The sequence below is a fragment of the Polypterus senegalus genome, chromosome 1 (genome assembly GCF_016835505.1).
Source record: "Polypterus senegalus isolate Bchr_013 chromosome 1, ASM1683550v1, whole genome shotgun sequence".
Taxonomy (NCBI): Eukaryota; Metazoa; Chordata; class Cladistia; order Polypteriformes; family Polypteridae; genus Polypterus; species Polypterus senegalus.
This window is the reverse complement of record NC_053154.1, coordinates 320153898-320180803: the sequence shown is the minus strand read 5'-3', so window position 1 is coordinate 320180803 and position 26906 is coordinate 320153898. Positions and strand designations below refer to the sequence as shown.

Here is a 26906-nt window from a genome sequence, read left to right as displayed (position 1 = left end):
TCAAACTGTAAAAAGCTTTTTTTTTTTTTTTTTTGTTTTTAAACCTTGGGGAAATTACCATGTATATAGAACTAGGAGTAGGGCTGGGCGATATATCAAAAATTTATCGTTACCGAAATTTATGACTCATCGACGTCATTTTGCCCATGTCGGTAAATTCGGTATTTTAAAAAAAAAAGAAAAGGCATGTGCAGGTTGGCGATGTTCATGTCCCTTTAAGACGCTGTGCTACGTTACAGACTTGACAGGGTGGAGTCACATGACTCTACTACCTGTAACAAGACGAGACACGGGTGAACAAATGGAGGACGATTTAAATGTTGAAGCAGCAGCGACGAAGGTAGAGCTGGTGGAGGAGGAAGAGGAGACGCTTGTTAACAAAAAAAATGCATCATCAGTCGTTTGGCAACATTTTGGATTCAACAAGGATGATATTGATCAAAAAATTGTTAAATGTAAACTGCAAAAAGACTGTTGCGTCAAGTCAAGGTAACACAACCAACCTCTTCCACCACCTGCAGCACAACCATGTGATTCAATTCGAAGACATAAAAAGCTCAAAGCGAGAAGAGATTAGGAGGACCAGCAAAACGTCTTCCTCCACCAGGCAGCGGTCAATAACCGAAGCATTTGCTAGTACTCAACTATATGAGCGAACTTCAAAAAGATGGCAAGAAATCACAAATGCTATAGGCTACCACATAGCAAAAGACATGGCTCCTATTGCTACAGTGGAACGCAACGGGTTCAGACACTTCATGAAAATAATTGACAAGAGATACGAACTCCCATCACGAAAATATTTTTCAAAAACTATCATTCCCAGCATGTACAGCACAGACAGGAAAAAGGTTGCTGCTGAATTGAGATACGTTAAGCGCGTTGCAGCCACATCCGATCTCTGGTCCAGCCGCACAATGGAGCCGTATATTAGTCTCACAGTTCATTACATCGACAACAAATGGGAGCTGCGTACCAGAGTGCTCGAGACGGCCTATTTTCCATCTGATCACACGGGGGAGATGGTTGGACAGGGTTGAGAGCGATGCTGTCTGCATGGGACATCAGTGAAGAGGACCTTGTTGCTATAACAACTGACAACGGCCCAAATATTGTGAAAGCTGTCAAGCTCAATAAATGGACACGGGTGCAATGTTTTGGGCACAGGCTGCACCTGGCAGTCGGTAAGTGTGTACATCTTAATATATTTGGGTGGTGACATCTGGTGTGTTTTAAAGTGACTTTAATTCTGTGTGTCATATTCAAAATTGAAAGTATTAATGTTTGAATAATGTTTATATAGGCATAAAATACTTAAGACTGCTGAGCAGCAGTGTATCCAGAAAGTTTTTACAGAAGACTTATTGTGAGCCAGTGTTGATCATGTTGTGCTGTGAAATGTAGCAAAATACATGATTTTTAAAATGTTTTATTACTGTGCCAACCCTTTTTAATTTTGTAAATATGGTCTGAGAGGTCTTATTTAATTCTTACTTTATTTTGCTTGCTTTATTTGAGAATTAGACCATGAATTGGGGTGATGTTGGGTGTGAAGATTTGGATAGATATGCTACCTCAAGGCCTTAGCAGAGATAGGCCTTTGTCCATGATGGCATTACATTTGCACAATCATTGTTTACTTTGTGAATAGCCAATGTGAAACATATTTATTATTAAACTATTTTGTTTACAAGGGATACACATTTTTTAGAGAGCATGGTTACATATTGTATCCTACACTTTTTATTTTGTTCAGTTAATAAATCTTAACCACTAAAAGTACTTACTACTATTATCTTCATTTATTTTCAGTGACATTTTACAGTCCTTTAAAGTGGTAATAATATATAATTGCAATGAATAGGTCTAGGGGGAATAATATTATCAAAATAACTGGAGGAACTATGCTGCCTGCCACAGCCCCATCAAATGAAAAAAAAAAAAGTTTTTTTGGCACTTGGGGGGGTTATCGTCCATTTATCGTTATCGAGGTTAACTGCTCAATTTATCGTGATATTGATTTTAGGCCATATCGCCCATGTTTAACTAGGAGCATGGAAATTTTAACTTCATAGATTGTCTTTTATGATTTACATAGATCACATAAAAATTTGAAATGCAAAGCATTTATGAAAGTAACATTTGCTACAGAGCAGTATAGTAAAATGTGTGAAAGGTTTAAAATTGTTATAGACTATGCTGGTGAAACAAACATTTATAATTATAAAATATATGTCCCGTTTTTTGGAGAGCTTTAAGATAAACTTAATGTAAAATGACCAGTTGATGCTGGCATATTTGCACAATGGATTTTCATAGATTTTCATTTTCCTTTGTTTGAGAGTTAGGCAGCTTTCTACTGGAGAGGTACAGCAGGTGCAGATTGTTGTTTCAACCTTATTAACTAGAAACTCATTCTTGCTGTGATCCACATGATTTACATAAATGCCTTTTTCTGGCGCTTACTATGATTAGAATATAAAATTATAAATTTCATCAGTCTCTGTATGGATTCCTCCAGTACTTCATTTGAATTTCACTCACCAAGTCACTCATTTTCCTCTCTTCAGCTTCCTACTTTCTCAGAAATCTCAAATCTTGTCTGTAAGTCTAAGCCATCCACCTGTCAACTGGACCCCCTCCCTACAGTTCTATTCTCCCCTCTCTGGTCCCTTTTTATCTCTGCTATAATCCACTCTTCTTTCACTACTGGTACTGTTCCTTCATCTTTTAAAACTGCTGCAATAACCCCAATACTGAAAAAAACCTGGTGCCGGTCCGACTAATTTCAGTAATTTTCATCCTATTTCTAATCTACCCTTCATTTCTAAAATTCTTGAAAAAACAGTTGCTATTCAACTTCATTCTCATTTATCTCAAAATAATCTGTATGAACAGTTTCAGTCTGGTGTTCGTCCCCTCCACAGTACAGAAACAGCACTTATAAAAATTACTAATGACCTCCTTATGGCAGCTGATTCTGGTTTAATTAGTATTCTCATCCTCCTTGATCTGAGTGCATTCTTTGACACTATTTGTCACACTACTCTTCTCAACAGATTATCTTCGATTGGCATTACCCACACTCTACTAGATTGGTTCAGATCCTACCTCTCAGGCCGCACTCGGTTTGTTCAGCTTAAAACTTTCACATGCCAACCCACCGCTTTTGCTTCAGGTGTGCCCCAGGGCTCTGTCCTGGGGCCCCTCCTTTTCATTATTTACCTCCTTCCCCTTGGCAATATCTTTCGTAAATATAACCTTAGCTTCCACTGTTATGCTGATGACACCCAGGTCTGTCTCACTAGCAAACCTACTGCTTCCTCTCCACCCTCCTCACTTACTGTTTGCATAGCAGAAATCAAACCCTGGTTTTCTTCAACATTTCTTAAATTAGTGACACAACTGAGATTCTCCTTATTGGTACAAAATCAACATTATCCAAAACTGATCATTTTTCATTTGTTATTGATAATTCCTCTGTCTCCCCTTCCCCACAGGTTAAGAGTCTGGGTGTCATCCTTGACAGTACTTTATCTTTTCAGTCCCACATCAATAACATCTCCCAGTCTGCATATTTCCACTTGCGTAACATTAATCGTATTTGCCCCTCCCTCATTCCCCACATCCTTGTTCATAACCTTGTCACTTCTCGTTTGGATTATTACAGTTCCCTTTTTTTTTTTTTTTGTCCTTATTCGCAAATCTCTTTAAGTTTCAACTGGTCCAGAATTCAGCTGCCCGCATCATTACTAGAACCCTCCTGTATTCACCATATCACTCCTGTTTTGCAGCAGCTTCATTGGCTTCCAGTTCAGTTCCGAATTCAATTCAAAATTTTCCTACTAACTTTTAAGGCTCTCCACTTTGCCCCTCCATATCTGTCTGACCTCCTCCATGTTGCCATTCCCTCCTGTACCCTTAGATCCTCTTCCTCCATCCACTTGACTGTCCCACCACCATGGGGAGCAGAGCATTCAGTTGCTCTGCTCCCCAGCTTTGGAACTTACTACCACCTGAGATTAGATTTGAAAAGTTAAAAATGATTCAATATTTCTAAACTTAAAACTCCTTTTGTTTAAGACTGCTTTTTCTCTTTAATTACAATTGCTCTGTCTGGTTTTAATTTTTGTATTTAACTTTTGTTTATAATCTGGGTTTTGTCTATTCGGTGTCCTTGCGTGTTTAGATAGGCGCCTACAAATAAATAAAATTCATTATTATTAAAATTATACTACATGAAATATTGGAAGAAGGCAAGCAATTAAAATGCAGTATTTATTTATTTATTTATTTTTTTAACTTCCTCATAAACCAAGAGCTAGCACTACCAGCTAATGAAATCACAAGTTATTTTATTTAATGATTGGAACAAAAATCTGCAGCCATTACAAATGTCTAGTTAGTGTTTTTCTAATGTCTGAAGATATACTTTTTAAATTTATTTGAAACTGGAATGTAGTAAATAACACACAGGCCCAACCTGAAATATAAGAAAATGCTAATAGTTCTTGCCTCTGTACATAAGTATGGATTTAATTTTCACCCTTGTCCTGTATGTAGTGTTACTTGTAAAATTTGAAGTTCATGGTGTCCAGATGAGCTGGTAAAGCGTAATGTACTGTAATTAATTATTAAAGCTTTTACCAAGGTATTATACAGTTCCATTGCTGGTGTAGAATTCAACCAAAGTATATCACATCCTGAGACCTTAATTTCCATTTCGATCTTTTAGCCTTTATGGGGCTGGAGCCTCTCCTAGCTAGCAGAGCACACAAGACTGGAACTAACCCTGGACAGGACACCAGTTCATTGCAGAGTAAACGCACATACTTTAGGCCAACTTTAATGTTGCTGAATTACCCAGCCTGCATATCTTTTGACAATGGGAGAAATGGGGAGAACATGCAAATGCCACACAAACCCTGGTCCCCTTAGGCCGGGTTTATACTTGATGCGACGCATGCTGCAGTGGACGCTCCTGCTACACAGGTAGCATTACTTGCATTACTTTCACGTGTACTTTACGTAAATCTGGAGGAATCCACCAGGTGGCAGTGCGAGATATTATCATGGTGAGAAAAGGTTCGGCTTCACTGTGTTGTGAACTGTCTGGAACACCCATTAAATTCCGATGACATCTTACCGCAATATCTCTGAAAAGGATGTTTAATGATTAAATCCATCAGTCCAGGGATTTGTCCATTTCAGCTAACATTGGGCACAAGGCAGAAACAATCCCTGGGCGAGGCATCGGCTCATCGCAAGGTGAATACAAGCACTCGCATACACTAGAGTCATTTTAGTGTCACCAAATCTGCATATCTTTGGAAGGAAACTGGAGCACACTGAGGAAACCCAGCAGGAAAACAATTAAACTCCAGGCAGGGAATATCGGCGACGTGACTCCCTGCAAAACCGCAGCACTAAAGCTCCACCACCATATCATCCCCATGTGTGTAATTATTATCAGTATTCATTATTTAAAAGAAATTACCGATTTATCTGTAAAATGTAACATGCATACTTTAATGCATTTCATCATGAAAGTGATATCAAGTATAAATCTAAGGATTCTAAATGTGCAGAGAGTTGGAATATCACGCATTTAATGTGCTCAGTGTGGCGATCTATTGCTGTTTGTCGCTACTGTCAGGACCGGATTAATGCATAGAAAAAAAGATGGCACAGAAGACGGTATGTGAGACTTTTAAAATGTATTGTGTCATTAAGATCGGGAATATGCGACATTTGAATATAAAAGCACCACTAATGCACCTGTATGTCAGCATTTTGTTTCACCTAATCGAACCATTCATCTAACATCGAAGCACGCACACCAGTCTTGTAGGATCCGCAAAGCGGCTTTCTGTCACATGCAGATAGGAACCAGAGACTCTTGACGTTGCATTCCAACTTTTAGCACACTGCACCCCCTAAATTTTTGCTGATACTGCAACTCGCGCACGCATCATGTTAATTTCTGAGGACCTGCTCAGAGGATGCATCAAATGAATGCTGGGAACACGTGGCAGCCATGATGCGGGCGCATACACGTTCTGAGTGTGAAGTATAAACGAGCCCTTACTGTGAGGCAGCAGCACTTCCACTGCACTACTTTGCTGCCCTTATTTCTTGTATGCTTTCACAAAAAAATTTTACAACCTCTAAAAATACTTTTTGTAGTGAGGCTTTGAAACTTAATCATGCCTGATAATACAATATGTTTTGCTCTGAAACATGCCACTTTATTTGAAACGAATAATAATAATTTTGTGTGTTTAGTATACTTTATAGTAATAGTTATTTTTTAATGATACATTCTGTCTTTGGGGATTAAAAGGTTAAGTGCCTATTACGCATTTAAACGTGTTTTTTTTTTTTTTTCCTTCTCTCTCAGCTTTAGGTGAAGGAGGTACACTGGTGAGTTACATTTTAAACTATACATTACTGCTGCAAATTTGTACTACTAAAATATGTATAGGTTGAATTTTTTTAAATATTCAAATTTAGTATATCTTTAATCTCTTTTTAATACTGTTTAACAGTTTAATGGAATTGAATTTGGCTTGCTTAACATTAATGCATTTAATTTTGGACTGCGTTTTTGTTTTAATCGTGCACTTGAGGAAACCCACTGAATTCCTAATGCTCCCTATGGTTTATAACCAACCCAATAATGCTGATGAAAAGTGATGTGACTGCAAAAGAGAAAAAAATCTGTATAACATATTTTGTGACTGTTTCTTTGTTTTGTGTTTTAAAGGATGAAGACTCAGAGTTCAGTTTAGCTGCAGATTTTGAAATCGGTCACTTTTTCCGTGAACGAATAGTTCCAAGGGCAGTACTATATTTCACTGGAGAAGCCATAGAAGATGAGAATGTAGGTACTTGATGCAAAATTAAATTCCTTGTATTTCAACCTGATGTTAATATACTTGAGAAATAATAATACAGAGTTGCCAAACACATTTGTACAGACCTTACTCTAACCTGAACTGTTGCAACTAACAGACTGACTCAATTTTTATACAGTAATACATTGTAGCCTAGATATTAGACTTTTTATATAACTGCATTATATATTCTGAAGTACGGTTAGTTGGACTTGGTGTTCAGTGTGCTTAAGTTAATTGTTTGATTAAAACTGTGACCTGATTAATTATAGAATTGCTCTTTTTAATCAATTATGAAAGTTCTAATCTCTGGTTGATTTTAAATTTGTGGAACTATAGTCAGTGTAGTGCATTACAGATCAAAAAAGAATTCTTACCAGTATATTCCGCTATTTTATGAGACATTTAGATTTTCTGTTAGACACTTGTGGAAAGTACAGGGGAAGAATGCTTTGCATTATTGCACTGAAAGTAAAATCTTCAGGTTATTTGAATAATGACATTAATGTGTCTTGAGTATGTCAAGTGTGTTCTTAATGCTTTTGGTCATTTTATTAACCTAATTTGTAAAAATGTACCATCCAAAAGCACTTCAAGTTGGGGGCATGTTAGCAGTTGAGGTTAGAGGACAGTTTTTGTTAGAACTTTTCTAGGACAAAAATAAACATTTCTTTAATCTCGTTTTTTTTTTTTTTTATTATCTATGATTTTTGAAGCGCTACATATATGTAGGTAAAAGTCCATACTGTTAATTTTTTTTTAGTAGATTTGTACATATTTTGTACTCTGAGTACTGCTTAAGGCTAGAAGGTATGATTTAAGTTATTCAGATTTATTTTGTTTTTTTCCCCCTCAAACAGCTGAAGTCAAAGTTTTTTATGAGCAGTTTATTTGAACTGTACATTTTGATTCTCATTTATAGTTTGAAGATGAAGAAGGTGAAGAAGTTGAAGAAGAGGTATTATTTTGTTTTTAATATCGGCCCCATGACACTCTTATTCTGATTTATTGTGTATTAAGGATTACACTGAGGACTCTAAATACACATCAGCCACAAAATGTAAACTACTGACAGATGAAGTGAAAAACATAGGTGTCATAGTAATGAGAAAATCTATCAAAGGGAATATATTAGGCAGCAAGTGAACAGTCAGTTCTTGAAGGAGTGTTGTAAATGGGTAAAATAGGCACGTTCATGGATTAACGCACTTTGACAAGAGACAAATTGTGATGGCTTGACAGCAGGGTGGTGTGTGGTGTTCCCTATTTGCATTGATAAGTACAAACCAAAGTGTCCTGCTAAGAATCATGGGTGCCCAAGGCTCATTGATGCATGTGAAGCACAAAGGCTGGCCTGTCTGGTCTCACAAATTGCCCCAAACAAAAAACAACTTAATGGCAACTGTGAGAAAAACATGTTGGAGCTTACAGTGTATTGCAGCTTGCTGGGTCTGGGGATGCCAAGCCGCAGACTGATCAGAGTGCACATGTGGACAGGGTCTGCTGCAGAAAGCACCCACAGTAGGCACATGAGCATCAAAACTGGACCATGGAGCAATGGGAGGCAGTCCCTTCATGTGATGAATCATGTTTTCTTTTAGGTTGTGTGGTGTGTGTTTGTCTCATTTACCTGGGGAAGAGATTGAAGCAGGATGTGCTATGGGAAGAAGTCCAGCTGGCAAGGGCTCTGGGCAGTGTTCTGCCTGGAAACGTTGATTTCTGGCATTCATTTGTGTGTTACTTTGGCATGTACAACAAGATTATTGAAGACCATGTACACTGCTTCATGGTGATGGTAATCCCTGATGGCAGTGGCTTCTTTCAGCAGGATGTTAAGTCCTTCCACAGTGCAGAAATTGTTGAGAAATGGTTTGAGGAACATGATAAAGATTTCAGATTGTTTACTTGGCCTCTAAATTCCCCAGATCTCAATCTGATCAAACATCTGTGTAATATGCTCGAAAAACCTGGTCCAATACACGGGGGGAGGGCATATTGCAACTTAAAATAATTTTTTTAGGGCAGATCTCAACTTCTATCGAATTAATTTGCTGTATACTGTGATAAAACTTAATGTTACATTTTAAGTTCGACTCAATTTGCTAGAAGGAAAGTTGGCTTTGTGGATTTGACCTCAATTCCCTGCATGAGTAGCAATGAGCAAACAACCTCTAAAATGACAGACATTGGGTGAGAGACCAAAGTAAATTCGCAAAGCAAAATACTCCATGGATGACATTTTGTGTATTATTACTGAAGTTCTTGGAGTCCAATTTTGATGCAAGTGATCTGGAGATGGAGATCGAAAATTAACATATTCGTATAGTTGACGTGCCTATAGTAGCGTTCACCTGGGAGGACCACCACTTATTATGATGAGATACAAACCCGATTTGATGATTATAATAAGAGGTACAAACAGCGACTGCCACCTCCGCATGAAGACAGCCAGGCAGCTGCCCTGCCAAGCATTACTGCTGGTCATCAAGCCACCCTCGCACAGCTGCCAGAACGGCCCACAGCAGCCATAGTACGCAGCAACAGCCATTTTATGTTGATTTATGTATGAAACCATTGCTTTGTGTGATTTTCAGAAAATAGTTTTTTGGAAAAAATATTCAGACCTCAAAGGGGTGGAGGGTGCGGGCGGGTGTCCTAAGCAAGCTATATGTAAATTTTCCACACAGGTGCAGTCCACTAATGTATTCAGTTGTCTATTGTGGTAATGTATCTTAGCAAATTTAGAGTTCATTTACAAATGGAATAAATAGTACTTTTTATACAGTAAACTAGATTCCCATTTCTTATTTTGTGTAAACTGTTGAAAGGCTTTGACATGTTATGCTAAGATTTTTAGATGACTTAGTTTAACAAAACATAAGATATTGTACAGTTAGGTCCATAAATATTTGGACAGAGACAACTTTTTTACTAATTTTGGTTCTGTACATTACCATAATGAATTTTAAATTAAACAACTCAGATGCAGTTGAAGTGCAGACTTTTAGCTTTCATTCAGTGGGTTGAACAAAAAGATTACATAAAAATGTGAGGCAACTAAAGCATTTTTTAACACAATCCCGGGGCTCAAAAGTAATTGGACAAACTAAATAACTGGAAATAAAATGTTCATTTCTAATACTTGGTTGAAAACCCTTTGCTGGCAATGACAGCCTGAAGTCTTGAACTCATGGATATCGCCAGATGCTGGGTTTCCTCCTTTTTAATGCTCTGCCAGGCCTTTACTGCAGCGGCTTTCAGTTGCCGTTTGTTTGTGGGCCTTTCTGTCTGAAGTTTAGTCTTCAACAAGTAAAAAATGCATGCTCAATTGGGTTAAGATCAGGTGACTTATTTGACCATTCAAGAATTTTCCACTTCTTTGCTTTAATAAACTCCTGGGTTGCTTTGGCTGTATGTTTTGGGTCATCGTCCATCTGTATCATGAAACGCCGCCCAATCAGTTTGACTGCATTTAGCTGGATTTGAGCAGATAGTATGTCTCTGAACACCTCAGAATTCATTTGGCTGCTTCTGTCCTGTGTCACATCATCAATAAACACTAGTGTCCCAGTGCCACTGGCAGCCATGCATGCCCAAGCCATCACACTGCCCCCATCGTGTTTTACAGATGATTTGGTATGTTTTGGATAATGAGCTGTTCCACGCCTTCTCCATACTTTTTTTTTCTTGCCATCATTCTGGTAGAGATTGACCTTGGCTTTTTTAGATGTTCTTTAGGAAAGTCCAATCTAGCCTTTCTATTCTTGAGGCTTATGAGTGGCTTGCACCTTGCAGTACACCCTCGGTATTTACTTTCATGCAGTCTTCTCTTTATGGTAGACTTGGATATCGATATGCCTACCCTCTGGAGAGTGTTCTTCACTTGGTTGGCTGTTGTGAAGAGGTTTCTCTTAACCATGGAAATGATTCTGCGATCATCCACCACTGTTGTCTTCCGTGGACGTCCAGGTCTTTTTGTGTTGCTGAGTTCACCAGTGTTTACTTTCTTTCTCAGGATGTACCAAACTGTAGATTTTGCCACTCGTAATATTGTAGCAATTTCTCTGATGGGTTTTTTCTGTTTTCTCGGCTTAAGGATGGCTTCTTTCACCTGCATGGAGAGCTCCTTTGACCGCATGTTGTCTGTTCACAGCAAAATCTTCCACATGCAACCACCACACCTCAGATCAACTCCAGGCCTTTTATCTGCTTAATTGATAATGACATAGCGTCAGACTTGCCCACGAAATAGCCTTTGAGTCAATTGTCCAATTACTTTTGAGCCCCTGAAATGAAGGGATTGTGTTAAAAAATGCTTTAGTTGCCTCATTTTGTATGCAATCGTTTTGTTCAACCCACTGAATTAAAGCTGAAAGTCTGCACTTCAGCTGCATCCGAGTTGTTTCATTTAAAATTCATTGTGGTAATGTACAGAACCAAAATTAGAAAAGTTGTCTCTGTCCAAATATTAAGACTGTATGTGTCAGTCTTTAAGGTTCTGGTAGTAAACTGCCTTCTTAGAATTTAGGGAGTAAATCAGATACAGATGGGGAAATGTTCTGGATTTCTGAATGTAACAGTGTATTGGAGGAAATTAATAACAAGTGAAATTCTCAAAATTGCAACAAGTCAAATGAACACTTGTAGATGGCACCATTTCAACTTGCATTTATTTGCAGTCATTGTCATGTAATTCCTCAAAAACATGAGTGAGCATATTGTAGTGAATGATTTTATTTATTTATTTTTTATTTTAAAGTAAAAAGTTTAATTAGATTCTTGCAAGTAGTATGTTTCAACTTTGTAGGAGTAAACTGGCTGCATACATACTGTTTGGAGATCAGACATTTGTTGTGTTAAAACAAACACAAGTTTTATTTATTTAAGTTTTAGTATGTTTTCATTTCCTAATTTTAAGTTAATGTCTGTATGCAGGATATTGAAGAAGAAGGGGAAGAAAATGACGAGGCTGAATATGAGGACAAGGTTAGTTTTTGTGAAGAAAATCAAACCTTTTTTGATCATATAAATGTGAAAGTTTGGGTTTGATATATATGTGAATGTTGAAACTAGGAACTTTTTTTTTTTTGGTTGGTGGTCATGATGATCATGTATATATTTGAGTCATAATTGTTTAATATAGTTTAAAGCAAACCTTTTTTTTTTTATTTATTCTTAATCACAGTACAGTTGAAGCCTCGTTGTTTGGCTGTCAAGCTATCCACAAACCTATCAGACTGATACTTTTTCCACAGCATCTTTAATTTCATTACCAGGTATCCTTCACCCTGTATCAGATTTGTGTTCCAAAAGAACCTTCTTAAATGTTAAAATGGTATCAAATGTTAATTTCACACTTCTTCTTTCAGCTGCTCCCGTTAGGAGTTGCCACAACAGATCATCTTGTTCTGCCCTCTGCATCTTGTTCTGTTACACCCATCACCTGCATGTCCTCTCTCACCACATCCATAAACCTTCTCTTAGATCTTCCTCTTTTCCTCTTACTTGGCAGCTCTATCCTTAGCATCCTTCTCCCAATATTCTCGGCATCTCTCCTCTGCACATGTCCAAACCAATGCAATCTTGCCTCTCTGACTTTATCTCCCAACCATACAACCCAATGCAAATCTTCGCATCTTTAACTCTGCCACCTCCAGCTCTGTCTCCTGCTTACTAATCAGTCCCACCGTCTCCAACCCATATAACATAGCTGGTCTCACTATCGTCCTGGAGACCTTCCTTTTCACTCTTGCTGATACTCGTCTGTCACAAATCATTCCTGACACTCTTCTTCACTCTTTCACCTCTTTTACACAATCCCCATTACTCTGTAGTGTTGATCCCAAGTATTTAAACTCATCCACCTTTGCCAACTCTACTTCTTGCATCCTCACCATTCCACTAACCTCCCTCTCATTCACACACATGTATTCTGTCTTGTTTCTACTCACCTTCATTCCTCTCCCCTCTAGAGCATATCTCCACCTCTCCAGGGTCTCCTCAATCTGCTCCCTACTCTCGCTACAGATCACAATGTCATCAGCAAACCGCATAGTCCACAGGGGACTCCTGTCTAATCTTGTCTGTCAACCTGTCCATCACCATTGCAAATAAGAAATGGCTCAGAGCCGATCCCTGATGTAATCCCACCTCCATCTTGAATGCATCCGTCACTCCTACCGCAGACCTCCCCACGGTCACACATCCCTCGTACATATCCTATACAACTCTTATGTACTTCTCTGCCACTCCCGACTTTCTCATACAATACCACAACTCCTCTCTATTCACCCTGTCATGCTTTTCCCAGGTCCACAAAGACACAGTGCAACTCCTTCTGAGCTTCTCTATACTTCTCCATCAACACCCTCAGAGCAAACATTGCAGCTGTATAGTATTAAATATTATTTCACACTAATATAAAAAGATTATAAACAACATTCTGTCTAACATCTGATTCAGACTCAGTGGCTCAAATATTATTTATAAAATTTTATTTTTCCTGCATGGAATTAACCTTTACCTAAATTCTTTTTAAGTTTGCGGTTGCATGTAGAAGTTATGCAAGTTTTCATTTGAAAATGTTCTGTGTGACTAAAGTGACTGTAATATGAGAGAAGCAATTTAAGTGCTGAATGGCTCTGAGTGACCGATAACATTATTGTATGGAAATTTAAATAAATACTTAGCCAGATGAGTGTGTGGCTTTTTTTTTGTCTGTTTGGTTCCTGACCTAAGACACAGATCCTATATAGAGTTGGGCTTATAGATGAAGACTGACAGATTAAATTGATGCAGGAAAACTATGTCTGTAGCAAACTGGCCAATTGACAGCCTTGAGGAAAAACTAAATGCCACTATATTGATAAGAAGAGTGGCGGGCAGAGTGGTTACATGCCTTTATGGTAACGCACAAAACACTGTGGTAGCTGATTTTCCTACCCCTGTGAAGAGCACCTCCATAGCATGTTTAACTCCTACACTGCTACTATTTTAACCGTGGTTAGAGACTACCTTAGCATCCACAAAACATTGGCATTTTGACAGCTAACTGACTATACAGGCTATGCTGATATGCACCTATTCCCAAATAAAAATACATAACACTTTTTGGTAACCTAAAGCAACAGCTTGTGACACATTATTTACTTTTTGTTTAAACAATTATTGCACATATAATGTATACGTAAAATTTTGCATGAAACTTTTCCTTGCATTATTTGTTATTGAGGATGTCACTTATTAAAGTTTAATGGTTATTGGCTATTGCAGGGGCTCCCAAACATTTTGGACGTCAAGTACCACCTGAGGTTAAGTGAGTTGTTGCGTACCACCCACAACTTGCTGGGATTTGGGGATTTGGGTCTAAACTGCCCCGATATCTGAATAAAAGTTAAAGAATTGGAAGAAATTCCGCATAAAATTAATGAATTTGTTCATGTACATAAATTGATAAATTCCACCCCGAAACTAAATCCTGCCTTCGACCTGTATGTGACGCAGTTACCAAAGATGAAATGGTATCGACTTTGTGCTTAGAACTAGTGACTATGATGCGATACAGTGACAGTGCACCTATAACAACAAACGTGAGCTGTTTCTGTGAGGCAGAGTTACTGAAGACTAAATAGTGTCGGCGTTGTGTCTTCATCTAGTGACCAAAAGCTCAAACAGTGAAGAAGTAGAAGTTGACTTCCGCAAAATGTAATTATGGTAGCGTTAAATGAACTAAATACTGATTCGAATAATATGTTTTATTTATTCAGATGACGAAATTTCACACCACACTCAATTTGGGAATCCACGTATTATTGTATTTAAACAATTTCATTGGTTTTTGCTCACAACAGGCTTGTCATAAAGGGTTTTGCACAGATAAATTAAATTTCAGGGACCGCGATGTGTACCACCTGAAAAGGCTACGCGTACCACAGTTTGGGAACCGCTGGGCTATTGGATATGAAATGTGATCAAAAGTTCAGTGTATCAGGTGACCCCTGTACATTGATTGTTGCATACTGTACTGTAATTTCAAACCAGAACATTTTGTCTCATAATAGTATTTTATGACCGGTAGTTTATATCCTGCTTGATTTATCTTTCAGTCAATTACCTTATGCTGTCTTCTATGATGAACAATTTAAACAAACAATCTCAAAATAAGGTGGAATCAATCTTTAAAAAATATTATGGGTTTAACTAGAATCTATTAAAGCAGCCAAAACTCTGGAAAGGCTGAACTTGGGAATCACTCAGCAGATTAATATTATTATAAACAGGTTTTATTATGCATCTATAGGGGCAATTCATTTCATGCTAGAACTGAAAGTATTTTTAATACCTAAGTAAGGATATAGTACTTTACAAGTGCTTTAAAATCTCTATGAAGAGTTCCTCTTAAGAGAGCGTTGACTTAATTTGATCTGTCTGTGTTCCTTTTTCAGTGCCAGAATGTTGATGTACAAGTAAAAGAGAAAAGGGTTTAATAACTGAGAATCCTGTGTGTGTGCATCTAACAAATCCCTTTTGCTTTTTTTTTCTTCTTCATATGACTTGACACCCTTTCTTCACTTTGTGTCCACTTCAAACATAATCATTTTTGCCTCCATTTAGCTATTTGATTTAAGACTTCGTTCCTCTTTTAACTGTTTTACCTAGCAGAACAAGTAGAGTTTAGATGTATGGATAACAGCATCAGATAATCAAGCAATTGAAGTATTCTTGTCACCAGGAGTAGGAAAAAAATGTTGAATAATGGGGCTTCAACTGTATTAATTTTGAGCAGATTAATGTAAATCATATCCTGTTTCCTACTTTTGGTTGTCAAGTTAGTGCTTAATTAAATGTGTTAATATTGCTTAGTTTCCCAACCCGCAAAACACTAAAGTAAATGTTGTGATATTCAGCACCTTACGAAGTGGGTGGGTAGCAGGTCAAGCACTTTATATATCTAACTTCTGCATCTCTTCTCCCATTAAAGTGGGGAAAAGTAATAATACAAACACTTCAGCTAATTTGCAGTATAGTACAAATGGCTAGAAAAGGTAGGGTGAATTGTGGTAATCAGTATACTGTTTTATCACTCTTGATAATTAATCAGTCTGTTAATTTGCCAGTTGCATGTTAAAAGTGCAACTTAAATTGTATACACTACAAGCTAAGAAAATGAGTTGACTAGACATTTGTGCCAATGAGTCAGTTGTTCGGTCCTTGTACAACCATTGTCAGAGCTTGGTCCGCACTGCCAGCAGTAAGTCGAACCCGTTTCCATTGAGAGTTGGACTCCGCCTGGGCTGCCCTTTGTCACCGATTCTGTTCATAACTTTTCTGGACAGAATTTCTAGGCACAGCCAGGGTGTTGAGGCGGTCTGGTTTGGTGGACACAGGATTGGTCACTGCTTGTTGCAGATGATGCTGTCCCATTTGCTTCATCAGGCCGTGATCTTCAGCTCTCTCTGAATTGGTTCGCAGCTGAGTGTGAAGCAGCTGGGATGGGGATCAGCACCTCCAAATCCAAGACCATGGTCCTCAGCCGGAAAAGGGTGGCGTGCCCTCTCAGGGTTGGGAGCGAGATCCTGCCCCAAGTGGAGGAGTTCAAGTATCTTGGGGTCTTGCTCACGAGTGAGGGAAGAATGGAGTGTGAGATCGATAGGCAGATCGGTGCGGCGTCCGCAGTGACGGGGGTGCTGCATCGGTCTGTTGTAGTGAAAAAGGAGCTGAACCGTAAGGCAAAGCTCTCAATTTACCAGTCGATCTATGTTCCTACCCTCACCTATGGTCATGAGCTATGGGTAGTGACCAAAAGAACGAGATCGCAAATACAAGCGGCTGAAATGAGTTTCCTCCGCAGCGTGTCTGGACTTTCCCTTAAAGATCAGGTGAGAAGCTCAGTCATCCGGGAGGGGCTGAGAGTAGAGCTGCTGCTCCTCCGCATTGAGAGGAGTCCGATGAGGTGGCTCCAGGCGTCTGATCAGGATGCCTTCCTTGCGAGGTGTTCCAGGCACGTCCAACTGGGAGGAGGCCCCGGGGAAGACCCAGGACACGCTGGAGGGATTATGTCTCCCGGCTGGCCTGGGAATTCCTCGGGATTCCCCCGGAAGAGCTAGAAGTGGCCGGGGAGAAGGAAGTCTGGGCATCCCTGCTCAAGCTACTGCCCCCGTGACTCGACCTCTGATAAGTGGAAGAGGATAGATGGATGGAGTCAGTTATGCAGCATCAGGGTTTTTTTTGACAGGTTTATGCAAGCGGTCAAGTAAATTATGGCCTAATAAAATGAAATTTTAGCCATTATATTGCTTGATGTCACAACAGCACACATTGACTGAAAAAAGTGAAGAGTTATGAATTCATACAACATTCAAACGAAAAAAGGTCATTGGAGGAAAAAAAAAAATCCTGAGCAAACATTTGGTAGACAATGTGGAGTCATCTGGAAGTGTGTTGTTAATCTACTCTGCTCTCGGACAATATATATATATAATATAATATGGGGCATGTGCCTATTAAGTGCCGAATATTGTAGCTTTTACTCTGGTGGGGTTTAATCCCATTTATGTGATCTCCTCATAGATAATTGCTGGGCTTGGTGTTGTAATTTCATCGATTTAAATAATTAAGACTGGGTTTGGCAGCCTATATAATTTGCATGTCACACACTATCCTGTTCTTTAGATCTTTAACAAGTGCGTACAGTAAACTGCACACATTGTAACAGCAACCAGTCCACAGTTTTTTCTACTTGAGTGTGGACCCACCCTCCGTACAATTTATTTGTGCATTAAGAGACACAGATCACTAGCTAAAATCTGGCTTTTGGAGTCCATACATCAATCCAAGTTTTCAGGAAGTTAAAAAACAAAAAAATGCCTAATTTTAATTATAAAATCACGAAGAGGACACTTGTGCCTCTTAGCATGGTTTTGTTATTGGGTTGCTGATTTCAGGAATAATAGCTTTAGGTGGTATTCGCCAAAAGGTGGGAACACAGATTTTAGTTTACCATTGTTATTTGGGAACTGGCTTTAGCTTTGATACGTTACATTTTTCCCATGTTGGGAGATTTAATATCTCTTATTTCAAAATTTCATCAGTTTGAACATTTACATTTTTTCATCACTTCTCCCCTTTTCACATTTTGTTTCATTTGAAATATTAAATGGTTGCTTTTTACCATGTGTGATTACATGTCTGCTGATTTGCTTTTTGTTCCCTTCATTTAGGAATAATTGGTGTGTTCATGCATTTCTAGGTAAGGCAGCATATAGACTAGTGTTTGCCATTAGCTTTTGATTTGTTCTACCTCCTTTTGCCATTTTATTCATATTTCAGTCCTTCTCATTGTGTTTCTGCAGGGTTCTTTGTATAGCAGGAAGTGTATTGTCTTAATTTTGCTAATTTTAGTATTTTTGTACAATTCCTGGTTTTAAATGTTATTGAGAGACCTAAGATATCTTATTCATGAGCCATTTCTTCGTCTCCAACTCGCTATAGTAGACATCCTTTTGATGATTAGATGTGTAGTTGATGCAGAAACTTTGAAAACCTTTTAAAAATATTTGAGTGAGATACTGGGACAGCTTGGCAATTAGCTAAACAAACAAGCAACAAATGGTCTCTAGTTTGTCAAACCTCTTATATAGTATTTCAATATTGCACTATAAGTAATCAAACAAATCTAAATATAGCAAAATGCTTGAAAAACTAACTTGACTTAGATTGTCTTAATCTAATGCTTTAACAGTAGTCTAAAATGGAACATTTCTCTATTTAACAACACTGATTAGTCTGCCATTGGTGCAGAGCGTAAAGGGTCTAGCTAGTTTTCTTTTTTTTTTTTTTTTTGGCCTTAGTGTCCCATGTTGACCAAAAATAGGATCTGTGCATTTTAATGCACAATGTTTAGCCTTATTAATCACAAGAGCTCCAAAACCATTTTCTAAAACTCTTTAAATGTCTCTTCCTAAAGCCTTCGTATTATCATATTTCTTGTTTTGGCTGAGCCAGCAGAACTGAACTTGATAGTCCATTTTTTTTTAGGCTCATGAACTGCCACATTTAAGTTGTTTTTACATTTCTTGCTTTTTGTTTTGACCCTTAGATGCATTTCAGATTAGCAACATTCAGGGTACATGCACTTACTGTAAGCTCAGTATTTTGTACTCATAGGTTTCTCTATCAACTGTAGTTTAGCATACCTTTAGCATTTCTTCATAGTTATCAGACAGAACATTTATCTTTATGAATTTGTCCTCGATTTTTTTGACTTATTGTATATGATGTTCTTTTGCTCCCTTTTTCTGCTAGAAATTCATATTTCTATAAATTGTGTGTGTGTGTTTTTTTTTTTTCCTTTCCTCCCATTATGCCTCTTAATTCTTTGGGAAATATTGAGTGCTGTGATGATGGAAGATTTATAAAGCTGGACGTAGCACATTATTTTAAAGAGTTGCATTGTTTGCTGTAAATGTAATTGTTTTGTTTTTTTTTTTCCTCTCTACCTAGAAAGATGCTGTCCAGCCTCCTGAATGCAAACAGCAGTAGCATGGACTTGCCACTGCCGCCGAAGAGACTAGCAGATGCCACGTTAACCTAAATGTATCATATCCCAATCTGCAGATCTGGTTGCCTTTCCCCTGCAGCACACTCCTCAGTTAATAAGATTAAAATGCATGTATTTTTTTCCTGTTACAATTTCTTAATTTTGGCTCTATTTTGTACACAGTAAAAATTCTAAAGTGGAATTTGGAAAAGGGAGAAAATGAAAAATTGAAAGATTCAATTTTGCATTCAAACTCTTACAAATTTGTGCTATTTATATTATAAATTGACAATTGATACACTAGCACACATTCCATATCTGAAAGATTAGAATTCATATATTTAAATATAAACAACCCAGGTCCTTTCCATTCTAGGATACTCAGGGTTTTGTTCTCTTTTTATAAATAGGCAAGGGGAGCTTTGTAGTCCCAAGGGTATTGGCTAAAGCTTGATTGTGGGTTTGCCTAGCAATATTTAATAATTTTGAAAACATATTAACTGTTCTGTTTCATCATTTTCATATAAGTTATTTATTTTATATTTTTTCTGTTGAATTTATTTAGGGTTCCTTATATTGCCAGTTTTGCACTGCTGTTCAGCATCCCTCCCCACAGATTGTGTGTTGATATTACTTGTTCATTTTGCCATCACTGAGAAAATTCTAAGAAGCTGCCCTATCCTAAATACTTATTTTTCAGTTTTTATTAAGTACTTAATGAACGAAAATACACTTAAGAGAACTTGCCAAATAGTTTGCACATAACAGTGCATGAGTTATAGATTTTCTGAATGAAACTTTGGAATTGGATTTTACTGTTTTCAAAAAATGCACCTTAATGCATTTTTATACAGCGCTTGTCTTCATTTGAAGTTTAAAAAAAACAAAACAAAAAAAAAAAACCAATTTTAAACTAAAAGGAATAATAGGAGAAAATTGTGATAGCAACATGATCTGGCAAAAAGAGAGCATTATGGCCTTACATTGTTCTGCGGAATTTGTTACTTAATATGGTGTTTCAATTTGTACAGAATACCTCTAGAATGTTCTATTAAAACTGTGCAACGTAAAAGGAGCCTCCTGCTTTTTGATTTTTTTTTTTTTTTTTAAAGATTGGGTATTTCATTTGTTTTATTAAGAGATTTAAAATGTGATCTTGTTAAACTTATTGTTTCATTCAAAATATGTTTTTGGCAACCGTATGTTTTAAAAACACATGAAAATATTGCTTATTTTAGTAATTTCAATCTGTACATTTCATGATTTACAGTTGAGTGAGAATCCTAAAAATCAAGGCAGGTATGTTGTGTACATAGTACAATGAATTTCATATTACTGTATATATTTATATTAATTCTATTATGTTACAGTATTTAAAATTCTAATTGACTGTTCAGCAACCTTACAATTTGTTATGGAGAAAATGTCTGCAAATCTACTTGAGCAGGTGCCAGTGCCCCCATACAGTGTAAGAGCATTGAGAACGTGATAGTGCAAAGGTCTTTAATTATATAATTTGCCTTTCTAGGTGGCAAGTGCTGTGCATGTCCTTTGCTGTCTTCAACGCCCTCTGCAGAGCTTCTAAAACTCTTCTCCTTTCTTTTGACTTCCTTTCCACTTCCTCCATTCTGGTGTTGTACAACACAGTGTAATTGGTAAAAAGCCTTCACCAGGGGAATTGTTTTGTTTTCTCACAGATCATCACATCTATAACCAGATCAAAGAGGTTAGGACTTCAAGAAGATCACTGGTGCAGACCTGCTAGATTTGTGATCTTGTCTTTTACCCCAACCCTGAGTACACTCCTTCATACATATCCTCACACCTCTCTGTTACTCCTTTTCTCTCTCATGCACCTCTTGACAATGGTACTCTATCATAAGTTTTCTCAAAACATCTCAAAGACCTTCATGTTCGGTTAATTATCAATCTCGGTAGATCCTATTAAGAATGTGCACCCAATGATGGACTGTTGAACCTGCAGTAATCATTTGATTAGGCTGTGAAAAGATGCAGCATACTCATTTGTCATGGTGGAGACAAAGCTAGCAAGGGGATTCTTTTAAAGCACTTGATGGGATGCAATACTAATCCAGTGGTGAGAATGGGTAGGTCTTCCTGAGATGACTTGAACTGCTGTGCTTTAATGTCAGTGTGCCCTCTTTGAATTTAATCAGTTGAAATGCAATTGATGACCTAAAATGGTGAAAAGGTAAGCAGTGAACTGTCAGAGGTTTAAAATTTAAAGTTTCGATAAGGAAATTTCAGAATATTACAAATGGGCCTTGTTGGGGAACAACTAATAAGTTACAAGCTACAGATGTTCTGTAGCTGTCAACTCTTTTAGAGTGGATGTTGACTTTTGTCAACACAAAGGGTTGAGGGTGGATGTCAAAGGGCGATAAAAGCTGTAAATGTTGGTAAAATTCACTGTTATGTTATAGGTAGACCCTCTTTGCTTGGAGGAATGTTAGACTTGTTGAATTCCTATGTGGAGCAAATAACAATCTAGAATGGCAACATCATCAGGCGTGAGAGCAACACGAATGCACAAAGCAAAATACTCCTTGCATATTTATTTTTTGTGTATTATTGCTGAATCGGATTCTGTGTTATCGAACTCCGATTTTGATGCAAGTGATCTGGAGATCGAAAAGAAAGTCGGGTATGTGTATCAGCTGATAGGTTCCCATCTGATTTGTAGTGCTGAACACGCTTGTGTAGGTGATGCACCTACAGCAACATTCACCCAGAGAGGACTAAAATCCATGTGAGGCAAGCTGGCCTCTGGACTTCATCAAATGACACGGTGTGCTAGTGGACACTATGCATTATCGGACACATCAAGTTGTTTGTTTTCCAGAAAATGCCTTTCAGTGTATGAGTGATGAGACAAACGGGTATGTATTAAGTATGTTTGTTTACATGCTGTAGAGGCTTGTGGAACATAAAACTGTGACATTTGTCATAAATGAGTATTTTATGTTGATTTGTGAAACCCATTGCTTTGAGTGCTTTTTTAAAAAGAGTTTTTTGGAAAAAAAAATCAGCCCTGGGATAAAAATAATTAGCCCTGTAAGAGTTAAAGTAAATTAAGCCTTGCAAGTTGCGGCATTTTTGCACCAGTATGCTCACCATACACTAGGGAGCCAGAATGAGCAGGTCATGGAGGGCAGTGTAGCAGCCACGACATCGGGATACAACCTGCTCTTTACGAAGAATTCCCAGAGCTCTTTTTAATGACCACAGGACTTCAGTTTTACATCTCATCTGAAGAACAGCATCATTTTTTTCCAGCAGTGTTCCCATCACTACAGTGGGGCATTGGGATCCACATGCAGACCCTAGGGTAGGTGCCCCCTGCTTGCCTCACAGACACCTCTTCCAGCACCAACATAAGCTTCTCCTAGATGGTTACCCATCCCACTAGTGTCTGTGCCTGAACATTAGTTCCGGGGGATGACCTCTTCTGAATGTAGTTTTGCTACTATTGATGGTTTTCCACCTTTTCCGTTTTTGTTTTTATGCTATCAATGTTTTTGCTATTTGGGTGGACTGCACAAAACTCTTTAAAAAAGCCCAAAATGGTGCATTGCCAAATTGATATTTTTGCCCCCATAATGTATGCAAGAATTGCCCACTTTGCCGTGAAAACTGTATGTCTGGCAACTCTGTGTGGCAGTGTTAAAAGAGCATGGGTAGCCGGATTGCCAGTTTCCTGAAATGCCTGAAAACTTAAAAATCACCTAATGCCTGGAGGTTGGTGGTCTGGTGAGGGTTAAGCACAGTCCATCACAGCAGTGGTGGTGGTTTTCAGAGATATGTCAGAGGGATAGAGTGGGGATATCACGCCACACAACGGCAGAACCAGACATGAAAGGACATACAAATGCGACTAGGAGGGGAAGGCGTTTCAGATGTATGAACGACGTGGTAAAATTTTGTTGTAGGGGGACTGAAAATGATCACAAAATCCCACTTTTTGATCCTCGGACAACGATCAAAATTAGCCAAATTGGATGAGAAAACACCAGTTTGGCAGCCAACTGTCTACAACCGGGATAAAAGATAACCCAACAATGAAGGATTAAGTTGGGTGATCTTTTTCTTGATTGACAAGTAATGAAACAATCATGAAAAGGGGCATTGGGAAAATAAACCATTATTATAACAAGTTTTATTTCAGAAGTTATTTTTACAATTTATTTTTGCCTTTTGGTCACAATTTACTCATTTCTGTATATCACTGTACGTTTGTATGTAATTCATATTTGCTTTTTTCCATTTTGGCACAAATCGTGTTCCATATTTTTATTCTACAGTACACCAGATTTAAAAAGCATTTGGTATATACATGGAAAATTAAAAAAAAAAAAAACTTTAGTTGAAATTCCCAAATCAATTGGGGGCTCAGGTTGAAGAAATACCTATGCTTAACAATTTAAGATTTAAAAAAGTGTACCTCAGCACAAAAGAGGTCACATGATGCTGCATCACATGTTTGTCATCTGTTCTGAATGAGGAGTCTGCTGTTGTCTGCAATCTTGCTGTGGGACTGCTGCTAGCAGAAACTGAGACCCAGGATTATGGCCAGCTTTGCAACATTGGGTTTATATTTGAGGGGGGCGTTGGCTAGGTGGTTCAACATTTTTGGGAGGGCTTTGACTTAAAGGTTTGGGAATTCCTGGTCTAAATGTACCTGAATGTGGAAGGGTCAGTGTGTGGTGAGCAAGTATGGTGGCCTAACTTGCACAATGAATACAAAAAGAACCGACCAAGCTGCTTGGTGGAAAGCACTGCTGAAGAGATGGAACAGAAGAACATATCCAAGTCACTGACAATCTTGAAATGAACAGAGTATGGCTGAAATTTGGAAATCTGACTAGTGTAGGCCATTCATGAATACTGGCAAATCATGTAGATAGACGAGTGAGGAAGACCATGAAGAAACCTCCAAGATCTCTGAACGATATACAAGCTACAGTGCTTCATTCTGGGAAGACTGTGCAGATGACATCTATTGCCTGGCTGTGTCACCTGCCACAGTATAATGAGACAGTTTCAAATGGCTACTGTTGACCAAAAAAAAAAAAATCATGTGATCATGTCATCAATGGAGAGAAGGTTCTGTTGTCTGATGAAATCAAAATCGAGTGTTTTGGCCATGTCTAAAATGGCATGTTTTGAACACTGCACATCATTAAAAACACACCATCCTCACTGTGAAGCATGGCATCATCAGGGCATGGGGATGTCCCTCTGCAGCAGGCCCTGGAAAACCTCTGAGGGGGAAATCCTGAAGGAAACACTGATTGTGAATCTGCAGTTCAGGTAAGGAAGAGAAACATTTTGATGTAAGGTATTTCTAATTACTCCTGACACTGGACAGTGGACATGTGTTGTATTCTGTAACTGTGGCAATGGTGACCCTGTAAACCTTTTGTGTCCCTTAGAATGTGCTGGTATGCTATATCTCGTGACTAAATGGCTTAAATAGAAAATGTTTCTCCCAGGGCAGACTCGAGGGTCTTTCTCCTGTACGTTTTGATTGAAGCCGCAATAGTTCTGTGCATTTTTAACGATAGCAAATGACTACTTGAAATTGCCAAAAAGCGAGCATCATTTTACCAGCTGTGATTTTTTTTTTTTTCTTTTCACTTTTCCACTAGAGGTCGCCAAGTGTATGCCGTGTTTTATATCCCATCCAGTCTGATTGAGCTGAACCCCCCACCTTTTTTAAGTCTTGATATAATTTATTAATCCCTGAGAGGAAATTGTCTTTTCGCTTGGCCTTTCTATTTCACTTGGTCTGCTACTGAGAAACGTCTGCTGCTACCAGTGAATTGAAGACAAGGTGGGCAATCCTGGTGCTTGGCAGGCTTTTGTACCTTCTAGTTTATTACTAAAAAATATTCCAAATACTTGGGGATTCATACAGCCTACAATGTACTTTCCTTGGGGGGAAAAAATACAGGAAAGGTTAAGATTCCTCACAGTACACTTATCCCCCAGAATATGAACCCCCATAATGCTTGGCACGAAGTCCCATTTGTCTTTCATTTTCCACTCCACTGCAGTTTAAAATCACAAATGAAGCAATTCAGACATTGTGATTAAAGTGCACATTGCAGACTTTCATTTCAGTCCTTGTAGAATTGATGACAATTTTTCAATATAGATGGCCCCCCATTTCAGGGCACCATAATGTTTGGGACACAGCAATGGCAGTTGTCATATTTTAGTTCATTGTCGCATGTCCCTCACATGCAGTGACTTCTTGAAGTCTGAGATTAACAGACTGGTGCTGGCCTCTCATGCAGCCGTCTTCTCCTCCTGCTTGTTGGGGGCTTGTCCCTTTCAGCTTTTTTTTGCCTTAAGCATATGGAAGGCCTGGTTAAATCGGGTGACTGGCTTATTCATTCTAGAATTTTCCATTTTATAGCTTTGATAAAATCCTGTGTTGCTTCAGCAGTGTGTTTGGATCTTCATCTTATCGGATGAAATGACGTCCAGTGAGTTTGGAGGCATTGACTGGAAATTGAGCAGATCAGATATTTCTGTACACCTCAATAATAATAATCCTTTGCATTTGTATAACGCTTTTCTCACTACTCGAAGAGCTCAGCAATTGCAAGTTAAGGGCCTTGCTCAAGGGCCCAACAGAGCAAACTCCCTTTTGGAATTAACGATTTGCCAGTGCAGATCCCTAGCTTGAGAGCTACCACTCCGGCTACACCTCAGAATTCATTGTGTGTCTGCTGTCATCAGTGAAGGGAAGTGTGCCAGTCGGGACCTGTGGCAACCATACATGCCCAAGCCATAACACCCCCAGTACCGCATGTTTAACAGATGAGGTGGTCTGCTTTGGATCTCGGGCAGTTCCTTCTCGTCTCCACACTTTGCTCTCACCATCACTTTGATCAGGTTCATCTTTGTCTCGTCTGTCCACAAGGCTCTTTGAAGTCTTTTTCACAAGCTGTAATCTGGCCATCCAGTTTTTGTTACTAACTAGTGTTCTACATCTTGCAGTGTGGCCTCTGTGTTTCTGTTCATGAAGTCTTGTATGACACATTGGCCCCCTGAAGACCCCCTGTTACTGGTCTGTCAGGCAGATGTTTGAGGCTTTTTCTTAACTATGGTGAGGATTCTTCTGTCATCAGCAGTGGTGGTCTTCCTTGGCCTACCAGTCTGTTAAAACACACTGGTGAGCTCAGGAATCATTCTTCTTCATGACATTCCAGACATTTGATTTTGGTCATCCTAAGGACTAACTGATGTTTCCAATGATTTGATTCTCGTTTTTCAGCTCTTGTCCTCATGTTGAACAATGGCAGCTACAGACTCCAAAGGGTAGAAGCCAGCGGAGGTATTTTATGAAGCAATGAAACCCACCTGAGTGATCACAAACACCTGTACCACCAAACATTATGACCCCCTGACTTTGGGGGGGGTGGACGACCAAAACATATGAA

The 26906-nt window shown here is 38.5% G+C and overlaps 1 protein-coding gene across 5 annotated transcripts in view; it reads left to right on the top strand.

Annotated features, from left to right (window-relative positions):
- Nucleotides 1-20336, top strand: part of nap1l4a (nucleosome assembly protein 1-like 4a) — a 66766-nt gene extending 46430 nt beyond the window's left edge. For 4 of the 5 annotated variants that reach the window (XM_039737007.1, XM_039736988.1, XM_039736997.1 and 1 more), the window contains exons 10-14: nt 6401-6423; nt 6767-6883; nt 7819-7854; nt 11832-11882; nt 19398-20336. In XM_039737007.1, the coding sequence (XP_039592941.1) occupies nt 6401-6423; nt 6767-6883; nt 7819-7854; nt 11832-11882; nt 19398-19436 (266 nt within the window). In that variant the 3' untranslated portion in view covers nt 19437-20336. Of the gene's footprint in view, nt 1-6400; nt 6424-6766; nt 6884-7818; nt 7855-11831; nt 11883-18115; nt 18145-19397 lie in introns of all 5 variants that reach the window. The other variant, XM_039736978.1, reaches the window with a different exon arrangement.
- Nucleotides 20337-26906: the final 6570 nt, after the last annotated feature.